Source organism: Ammodytes marinus (genome assembly GCF_949987685.1).
Source record: "Ammodytes marinus genome assembly, chromosome: 16".
Classification (NCBI taxonomy): domain Eukaryota; kingdom Metazoa; phylum Chordata; class Actinopteri; order Uranoscopiformes; family Ammodytidae; genus Ammodytes; species Ammodytes marinus.
The window spans coordinates 24,633,761-24,644,630 of record NC_137220.1 but is presented as its reverse complement, the minus strand read 5'-3'; the positions used below and the strand labels follow the sequence as shown (position 1 = coordinate 24,644,630).

The 10,870-nt window shown below is 40.2% G+C and overlaps 1 protein-coding gene across 2 annotated transcripts in view; it reads left to right on the top strand.

The window, feature by feature from the left end:
• The window catches only part of LOC307262563 (nuclear GTPase SLIP-GC-like), a 51,151-nt gene extending 50,441 nt beyond the window's left edge, over positions 1 to 710 (top strand). Inside the window, exons 22-25 of one of the 2 annotated variants that reach the window (XR_013845248.1) lie at positions 123 to 201; positions 284 to 337; positions 428 to 563; positions 615 to 710. Coding sequence is in view for 1 of the 2 variants with exons in the window: in XM_080043491.1 (XP_079899617.1) it covers positions 123 to 201; positions 284 to 326 (122 nt within the window). In the remaining variant the exon portion in view is untranslated. Of the gene's footprint in view, positions 1 to 122; positions 202 to 283; positions 338 to 427 lie in introns of both variants that reach the window. The other variant, XM_080043491.1, reaches the window with a different exon arrangement.
• The last annotated feature ends 10,160 nt before the right edge of the window (positions 711 to 10,870 follow it).

Here is a 10,870-nt window from a genome sequence, read left to right as displayed (position 1 = left end):
CGATACTCTAAAAAAATTACTCTGAATATTATACTTAAATGAACACATTTTGGATAATGTAATAATACTGCACTTGGTTTAAACAATATAGTTTTCCTTTTTTCTTTTTATATTTTCTTTAGATTTTACAGTGCAGCTTGAGAAGGTGGAGAGATACTACAAGCAGTTGAAGGGAACCTCAGATGAAGAAACACCGATCTGGTAAAAGCTTGTTAAAATCTCAACTAATAGCCTGATTGTAATCTGATGTGATTAATGAAAATCATGCTTTTGATTAATCTAGTCCTGATCCAACCGGCCCAGCTGCAGCTGCACTGCATAACTGATGTGTGCACAGGTACGTTTTAGGGAAACTGATGATCCAAACATTCTATCAATATTGTTCAACGTAACGACCATGCCATTTATCTTTATGTGGACGTTTCAGGTTTTCTCAGCAAAGAGAACCAAACAGGGGCCTGATGACCCACTAAAGCTGCCTGCGAGCACATGGATAAGACACAAGAGGCCACTTGATTTGGTCTCAACCAGTTTTATAATGTTTTTTCCCCCTGATCCTTTGAGTGTGTTGTACATTTACTTTTAGTTTGCTTGTTGTGACAGACATGTAAAAGATTTGTTTTTAAATGGCGGGGACTTGAGGCTTTTTTGCCTATACTGTATGTGGTAATTGATCATAAAAGTTGTCTGTGTGTGTGTGTGTGTGTGTGTGTGTGTGTGTGTGTGTGTGTGTGTGTGTGTGTGTGTGTGTGTGTGTGTGTGTGTGTGTGTGTGTGTGTGTGTGTGTGTGTGTGTGTGTGTGTGTGTGTGTGTGTGTGTGTGTGTGTGTGTGTGTGTGTGTGTGTGTGTGTGTGTGTGTGTGTGTGTGTGTGTGTGTGTGTGTGTGTGTGTGTGTGTGTCGGGCGGGGTAAGCATTGCCATTTTTATTGTAGGGGTCCTAGCCTCCATGTCCCACAGTCTTGTTTTTAATCATTTAGCAGTTGCTTCTTCTCGAATATATTTTCATGCTATGTCAATGTTTTTATTTCATGGAGCGATGACATATTAGGTTTTATGTGCTACAATATCAACAATTGTATGGGTTTCTAGATTAGACTTTGTATCTTGATTAAAGTACATATTTCAAGTTGTTTTTGACAGACTACAGGTTAAAAGAATGATTTTGTTTTCTCAAAAAGGACAAAAATGTTGCTTAGAGCATAGCAATAGTTTATGTCTGTTCATGTACGAGAAGTAGAGAGACATATACAGTATGACAGAAGAGAACAAGTGTTAAGTTATTAACTGACACTCGTTTTGTTGTGATCTATACTGATTCTACATTTGTAATGGAGAAAAGAGGACTCTGGATTTGGTCCCAACCATTTTTGTGAAGTTGTTCTCTTTGAGTGTTGTTTTGATATGTGCTTTGAATTTGCTTATTGTGTATTACATATAGAGGGATTGGATTTTTGCAATTAAGCAATTGTAGATCAGAGGTGGACAGAGATAATGGGGAAAGTCAGGCATAATGTTGTTTTCATTATGATGGCCAGATACTTTTTTTATGATTTAGCAGTTTTTGCTTCTTTTTGAATGTGTTTTCATGTTGTTTTTTATTCATGATTTGACTTTGTATTTAGTATTAATAGATTGGGATGGACACGCATCAGGTTCAATATTTGTATGGGTTCATACTTTAAACCTTGAACCTTGAGTACACTGCAGTTTGTATTTGACAGACTTTAGGCTTTCCAAAGATTTTTCTTTTTCTTAAAGGACAAAGTGTTGCTTACTGCAAAATAAAAGTGTGTGTGCTCTTATATGAGAAACAGAGAATGTGTATCCTTTTTACATGGCTATGCCTTTTTTAAGTGTGTGAGGAGTAATTTGCTGGTTAGGCTGTGCACCAGGATGTAATAAATTAGTTCACAGCCAAGGAAAAAGTACAACACAAACACAGCTTTACTTGGGGAGAAAAAATAAACCTAAAGCTTTCTGATAAGTCGTCCAGTAATTTATGATCACATGATTGCAAAACTTGCTTCATACTGAAATGCTGATTTAAGCAACCCTGTCTCATCAAAATTACGTTCCCAGAGAACTATTCGGCATTCTCAATTACGTTTGGCTGAAAAACGTATTGTGTCCGTGATTACGTTTTAATGAACATATTATAACAACCTACTTTTTGTCATTTATTTACCTGTCAGATTATGTTTGGTTGAAATTTCAATGTCAACATACAACACATTATTGTCATTAAGGCATATTTACCTCTCGGGGAACTTTTGATTATGTTAATAGTCCTACGTTTTATATAAAACACAGGCTATTTCAGTCACAATTGGATAAATCAGCTGCTGACAAGTGGCGAGTGTAGGAGCGGGGAGACGGGCGATTTATTTATATTTTTATATGCAACTGTAGTCAAAGCTGGAGGTGTGCGATGTCTGGGCGGCTGCCTGGACTACACAGCACTTCAGTATATGAATCTGTTCATATTTTACTTCATTCATTCACTGGTTAAGGGGCTTTATATCATGTCCCATTATCAGGTCGGCAATCGACGTTCTGACATTATGGCCCCGCCCCCTGCGGTCCAAAACAGCACAACGAAAACGATCAGAGGTAAATAAGTTAAAATTTGACCAACAGACACAATGTCACGTTCCTTTCCAACAACTCTGCCAGCTAGATAACGTTAAACTAGACTACGGAACTACACAGGGCTGCAGGGAAAATATTCTCGTTTATTCAAACTGGTGACGTCAGACGCACGCCCCTCTACAAACCAATCAATATCGAGGAATGCGAAACGAGCCTGTCGGCAGCCCTGAGCTATAAAGATTATAAGATTTCTAGCGAGACCTATGTACTTTATTTTCATAATCTTGATATTGCGAATTCATATGATCTGTCTGAAGTCTGATAGGCTAATTCTCAAGAAATGTTCGGTACACAAATAGGCTACGTGCTAAGCTGTTGATCAACTGGACAAAATCAAAGATAGCACACACACACACACACACAGCTGACAAGAGCGCTCCCTCCCTCCGCCCTCCGCCAAGTTTTTTTTCCCAGAGCAAATTTTTGTTTTCAAGGGTTATCATGGTGACACAAATATGTCACACTTCAGCTAGTAGCCTAACTGCATAAACATATGTTTTGAAAACATATCTAGCGAGAAATACATCAGAATATCATTATATTCGGTCATTGGAAGTATCTGATCTCTATTTGGTTAGTTTGCTGACGTATTTACCACCGTTGCTATGTAATCCTACATTTCCCATCATCCTTTAGGGCTGGGTGGACCCGTTCGACTCCTATCAGAGTGTCTGCCAATTCAGGGCGCATTCCATATACAATTCAGGGTCTCCGCCGTAAAACCAAGTCAGACACATAGGCCATAAGGTGAACCAGGAAAAAGTGCCTAGAAAGTGATTTTCGTTCCCACGTCTGGGCACTACTCTTTTTTTGCATTTTTGCATAGACAATGCCATTGTGGACATTAGGTTAAAAGTTCTCCGCAAAATATCCTGCAGTATTTTTTTAAGAGCCATAAATGTATAAAAATAGGAATTACCAAAAAACGAAAATCTTATGCAGCAGTTTTTTCTTGTAAATGTATTTACATTCATTCTGGAAACACAATCTCTCTCACAAATTGACATTAATACATATACCTAACATTTGAGACAAGTATTTTAGCATTAGTATACTTTAATTTGAAATTAAACCATGAAATATACAAAAAAAATAAAAAAACGCTTCAAAATAAGTGAATAGCAACCTGTACAATTGAACATACACATGGTACATTTTGCTAAACAATGATGTTTTATACATTAAAAATTTCAGTAGATACTGTGTTATAAGAGGAAGTAAAAAATAAATAAAATAAAGAACACTTTGGCCCAAAATGGCTGACATCAATCAAAATATCGAATAATGCAAAAAAATTGATAATACAACAAAAACTGCATTACAGTTCACAATATGTACACAATATGGTATAAAACAATATTTACATGAACAAAACAATGTGTTGATGTCACAGCAGGTCTTGAGTTTTTTTTTTTTTTTATTATTTTGTCTTAACTTTGCACATTGTTAAAGCCATATCTCAAGAATTCTTTGATACATTTTCCTCAAATTTGGCACAAACTCAAACTATGAATATTATATATTTTTTAAGGTCAGGTGCACTGTAACCTCACATTTCATTTTTAAAGTATTTAACTTAAGTAACTAAAAAAAAAAGAAATAGTAAAATACTCTGAGGGATTTTTCTCAAATGTGGCAAAAACTAAAATGTTTATTAGAGAACTAACTGATTAAGTGTGACTTTGCGTATTCTGAATGAGGGAGACATTGTTCATCTCTTAGCTATCACTATCATCACTATCATCAGAGCCATCTTCCCATGTGCTTTTATCCTCTGTTTCCATGGAAATATTGGCACAATTTTGGCACCGACACAAATCAGTACACGACAGTCTTGCAGACATACAGGAACATCTTCCTGTCTCACATTTGCTCTGCTTGCAGCTGCAGTGGACTACCTTTAACACACTGTCAGGGGCAGGATTTGTAGTCATCCATGTAACTTTTAACTCCCCATCCTCAATGTGCCATCCATTGCCATTGGGTGAAGGGGCAGACATTATACCTTTGAGAGAATGTCTCATTATTGCAGCCTGGTAGTTTGCCCTTTTGCAGTGTTGGTGCAGGGCGTCACTTGTAGGAGGCATTGAGAGTTCCGGCAAAGCTGATGATGCCATGCAGAATGCTCTGTACCTTGCATCGTTGACATTTTCTGCAGATGATTGGCCATACAGGTGGCACACATATTTGCTCAGCACATCAAATGTTGACTGGTCCAATTCAAAACTGCTTCCCAGATGTGTAAATGCAGACAGGTATTCTTCCTTTTCGCAAGCAACAGAGAACGTCTTTCTTTTCCCCTTGCCATGAAAGGCGCTTGTGGAGTCGCAACCTGAGAAGGTATGAATTCCAATAAGTGCCGAACACACAATGTTTCCAAGGGCTGTTGACACCTTAACAAGGTCAATGATTCTTGTCCTGTTGCCAACTCCCGTGAAGAAATACAAGCTACATGGAAAATCTCTCTGCAGACTTAAAGCAATAACTGCCACATCTGTATCAGGGCTCTTAATGATGACCGTTTCATGTTCCTGTGCAGCATGATGTGCATGTAAGAACACCCTTGTGTCACATTCCTCATGATCACATTCAAGATCCTTAACAGCATTTACAGTTTGTGAACCATCTTTTACTTTCAAGCAGTGACACAGTTCTCCGTGTGCTATGTACACAGTCAAGTCCTTGCGCACAACAGTTAGATCAGCATCTTTCCACACATCAAAGAGGAATTCAGCCAGTGCCGCTTTGTTTGTTCCATCAGATAGAAACTTTTTCCATTGAGTTGGTGTCTTCTGGGTCCTTCCATAAATTTGCACCTGTTGTGTGCCACCAGCGGCTCTACGTGACCGTTCTACATTTTTAATGCTCATTTCAGGATACTGGTCTATCACAAAGTCTACCCTTTCACACTTGTGCTGCAGAGCCAGCTTGACTATGTACTGTAGTATGGTCTCAGCGAGCTCTCCAAAGGTGGGTGGTCTGGACTGAAGGGCTTGTATGACCGCCATGCCATCGAACAGAATAGCTCCATTTGCTGGGATTGTATCAACTAGGCAGTCCCCACCTTTAGCCTCTAATAAATCCATGAGAGCTGATTTGTTAGTTTTGGCAAGTGAACCATCCATACTGGCTAGAGGATAGGAAACCGTTCCCAGTGAGTAGGATAGAATCTCCCTAAGGTCAATTTTTCTACTCTGGCCTATTATGAGCAGTCTAGAGAACAGCTTCTTGTCAGCCCGTAGAATCACATCCTTGCCCGCTGCAGATTTCTTCTTCGTCTTTGCCTGGTCACTAAAGGTTTTCAGTTTAAGTGCCTTGATGGGAGCGAATATGTCGACAGATTTTGACAAAAGTCGCTGGTCCATAAACTCTTTGACAGCTTTTTCCCCCTTGTCTGGAGCTGCGAGCAAATCCTTTGTGATTTCTTCAACTGCTACTGTCCCAGAGCTAAGACACACAATACCTTCATGGTGTGTGTCGAAAGGGTTCAGCATAGAATCTAGGGTGGAACTTATTCTAGCCACAGCCTTTTCATCAGCATGAATCCGTGTGCTGTCAAGGTCTTTCCGTTTCCGTTGTTCAGGAGATTTACCTGCCATTGACTCACATTTTCTTGTTATAGCAGCCCTTTCATTTTGTGATAATATCCAGCAATAAACTGCAGCTCGATTCTGTGTTATCCCTGTCCATCCACCTTTTGTCTTGGAATCTCGGTTGCATGTTTGCTCAATAGCCTGGTCACAGGCAATCGAGGCAAATCCATGGACACTTTGACGTTGGACAGTCCACTGGCCTTTAACGCTGAGGTCGTTGTGGCAAGAAGGATGTGTTACAGGCAAATTGACCATTTCCAGCCAGTATGCAGTTAGATACCTAGCATAGTTCACACGATCATAGGCAAAAAACATCGGCATCATCAATCGAACTGTTGACAGGTGGAGTTGCCAGTCAGATTCTCTTGTTGCTCTCACAAACAGAAGGAGTGTTTGAACCATATCGATGTATGAACTCCAGAATGCAAATGTTTGGTTGACTGCACTTCTCCTTTCCACATATTCTGCATACATACAACACATTTTTTCAAATTTGTCATTAGCACCCAAAACATCGATTGTTCCCTCTGGGAATGCACATTTTGTCTCCTCAATAACATCCAAACACTCATATCTCTCCGCTAGTGGCAAAGAGTCCAGGAAGGTGTTTACTCTGGCGCGTTGCAGACACTCGTACATAAGCTTGTGCGCCCTTATGCTGCGGTTATACTGATGCCCACTGATCACCCCATTGATGGATCCTGGGGCAACCACTTCAGACTCAATGAGTATGTCTTGCAGTCCTGCATCTCCAAACCTTTTTCCTAGAATACCGAGGTAGGACATGCATGTGTGAAACTCGCCTAGTCTTATCACTAGACGCTTTGTCAAGTCTTCGTCTTTCCAACGGATTTGTTGAGCTTTGGCATATATAGCTTGGTCAAACACCAACACGATATGGTCCAGTTCAAGCCGATCAGCAATTTGGACACTTCGCTTCAGAATTGTGTTTACCGTTGACATCTCTGTCGGTGAAGCCTCAATGACTGGAAGATAATGCAGTGCTGACTTTTGCAGAGTAGCATCACCTTGAAGCAATGTATGGAAACCTGTCCAGCTTGGGACTGTGCATCGTTCAGCATCTATGTATTTTACAAAAACATAGGCCAGTTCAGTTTGGGCTGCAGACACGGTGTTCAATCTGTATGTTTCCAGCTGCAGTGGAATACTATGTTGATGAAACAAGTTCTGTGGCCCTTGTCTTTTAGACTGTTGGTAGTGTTCTACAGGACAGCTAGGGGGTGCTTTGAATGAGGACACTCCCTTCTGTAGTGGTTGTCTGTTTGTTCTTGACGCAGGTTCAGCGACAGAACTTTGCAGCATAATGCCATTTGTATGGTGAGTAGTTCCACGACCTGATAGTGTCTCCTCCCCAAAGTCAATATTGTCCCACACCAGTATTGTAGGAGTCTTCTTCGAGAATCCAACCGGGATTTTGTCTCTGCCCTCTAGTAGTTGTAGTTGGGCAAGGCTAGTGTCTAGACTGACAACTGTGTCCCATGAAGCACAATGTCCTAGTCCACTCAGCAGTGACACAACTTGTGAGGAACCTGTTAAATGCCGAATACTTAGACCAAGACATAATGATTTGGGTGTCTGCCTCCGACCTTTAGATGCAAGATACATAATGTCTTGACAAACAGATATCACTTTTAGGTTCAAATCTTCTGGAATATCAACATAACAGGCTAATGTTGGTTCCTCTGTTGCACCTACAATCCAAGCAATAACATTGTACAGTTCAAGTGGCACAACAGATTTTGCATCGGATACATTTAAATCATCTGATGTGGGTGGCCAGGGGCACGTCATACCGGGAGAGTCACATAGTAGCTGCTTCAATATCAGCGCTGCACTATAAAGTGTCCTCGTGTTCTCAGTAGTTTGTGGACCAGCTGTTGTTCTTGCCATGTGTTCAGTGTCACTTTCAGCTTGGCTTAATTCAGTTGACTCAGTTGTGTCTGTACCTGATGGATGAGGTAGCCTGTCTATCAGCATATCTGTAGACAAAGTCTCAACAAAAACCAGTTCGCATATGTTGCGCTTGCTGGGGCAGTGAAACACCAGTTGGGGAAAGTCCAGGGTCAGCCTTCTCTTTAATTTATCCTGCCTGCAACATAAGAACACAGGGAAAGAGGAGCACAAGGGTGTAAATAAAGATATATTCATACTGAAAGTATTAGTAGTTTAAATATACTATCAAAGCCTTTTTTATTATTATTTATTATTCTTTTGATATTTTCCAGCATAAAAGTGTTTTACATCGCTGCTAAAAAAGCTTCTGTTGTTACCTGTAGTTTGAAGCATCACGATCTTCATGTTTTTGCACCGTATTTAAAAACATTCGTCGTAGCTGGTTCATTCTCAGCACCTCCTGATTTACAATTATCCTTTGGCGGATGATCCTCTCGCAGAATATTTTGTAGCTAGCATCAAAGGTTGGGTCACTTCTGAAAAGAAACACACACACACACACACACACACTTAATATGTGCCAAAAGTAATGCAGTCAAGATTGTAGCTACATACAAACAGCCTTTACAAGTGCATCTAAAATAAATGCAATATCATGGAAAAGTCCATTCAAAAAGTTAAACTTTTATTTATTCTATATTCATCTCATAATTCTTGACACTGTATCTGTCATGCATCTAGAATATGAAGTGTAATTGTTAATGTGTGTATATAATAATACAATTTAATAACTCACTCTTCTTCGTCTGCGGTTCCAGTAACTGCAGACTTTGTCATGAACCTGGTGTACTGTCTGTAACAGGACTTGTGGTACCGAACCTCCATGGCCACACAGTCTCTGTCTTCAATATGCAAGAGAATGCTACTGTCTTGCTTTATCCTGGCAGCGTTCATCAACTGGCCTAAAAATAAAAGATGATTAAATGGTTTGTATGTGTGTAAGTGCTGTGTGTAGTGTGTGTGTGTTTGTGTTTACCTGCTGAAAGCGTTTCTGCCTGTGAAAGATGGTCCTTCTGCCGTTTGCCTCCCACAGTAATGCTCTTGTCCGTTTTCTTGCAAATTATACAAAAGGCAGGGAGCACAGGGCCAGCAGAACCGATAGGCAGGCCCGTCTTCGATCTTAGTTTTTTCCTTGGAATGTCACTTGTCGAGCCGGTCGAGCCTGAAGCGTTGTCCGATGCCACAGACTCATCTTGACCCACAGCCAGCCGTTTGGCCCGTTTTTCGGCAGAATCCAATCGCTTTTTATCAATGAACCGCCGGTAACAAGTCGGGTGAAACCCAGCGTCATCGGGAATATCTTTATATTCAACATCGATACAGGATTTGAATGTCTCGGCTACTTTATGAGACTCGCCATGACAGCAAAGCCACCGTTTTAAACAATTCCTGTAAGTATCCCACCTTGTGATAGTGAAATCATTCACCTCTTCATTCCGTACAGACGTAACATGCATGTAGCATATTTTTTTGTTCTTTTTTCGAACTTTTTTAAGGTTTTTCCGATGTTTTAGAGTATTTTCCGTATTTTCCTCTTCATCGCTAGACGTTGTTGACATCGCCATCTTGGATCTGCGCGGCTACCTGATTGGTCGAATGTGAAGCACGTGACAAAAAAATCACCATTTGGAACGAAATATTGTTCCGCTAAGCAAGAAATAGTCCCGACTTTAAACACTAATTAAAAAAATACTGCAGGATTTCAAGTGGAGAACTTTTTTTTTGTCATTCAAAACCAATATATCTTTTTAAAGAGCCAAAATTTATTTAGTGCCCAGACATGGGAACAAGATGAAACGAAAAACGGGTTCACCTTATGGCCTAACAGACACATTCACACGGCTGACACTTCCGTTCTGCCCCATCATAATAAAAGCACTGAACAGGAAGTAGGTTACATTATTCCCCTCCTCCGAAACGTCCCCGTTTCCACACAGAAACCTCATAAGGGCCCTTAGGAATAGTGATGTTAGGTCCGACACGAAAGCCCCGAAGCCTGTGTCGTGCAAAGGGGGCGTGTCCAGATGAAGCCTGTCTCAAGGCCTGTATCGTTTGTCACAGTACCACGTGACTAAAGACAAACGAAGCCCCGTTTTCTGATATCATGCGACTGCCTCACTTTATATACTATCTATGCTCGCTATGTGAAATAAGAGAGCCACTACCGTAACATCCCAGCAGATGTCAGTATTCCTAAATGAGCTGTTAAATGGGGCTTTGTTGATCAGGCTTTTTGGTGAAGCATTTGGCCAGAAAGATTCGACACATTCACGGGGCTTCATCTCACCATCACTACTTAGGAATAATGGAACCACTTACAGAAACATGCTGCATTACCAAAAAATAAATAAAATTACTTAAATTGAACACATTCTGTATAGGCCTACCCTAGATCTTAAAGTATGTATCATTGTAGCCTACAGTACCCACTATTCTAGGGACACTATTTATGTAAGAAAAATGTGTTTTATAGCCTTTGTGGTTGTATAATTTAAAGTTTCTGATCACATATGTGGCGGATTATACATGAAATTATAAAACAATTAAATGTACAATTTAAAATGTCACTGAATAGGCTTCTTGAACTTACTAAAGCAGTACTCTACAATGCGTGTGTGTGTGTGTGTGTGTGTGTGTGTGTCACATCTTGTAGC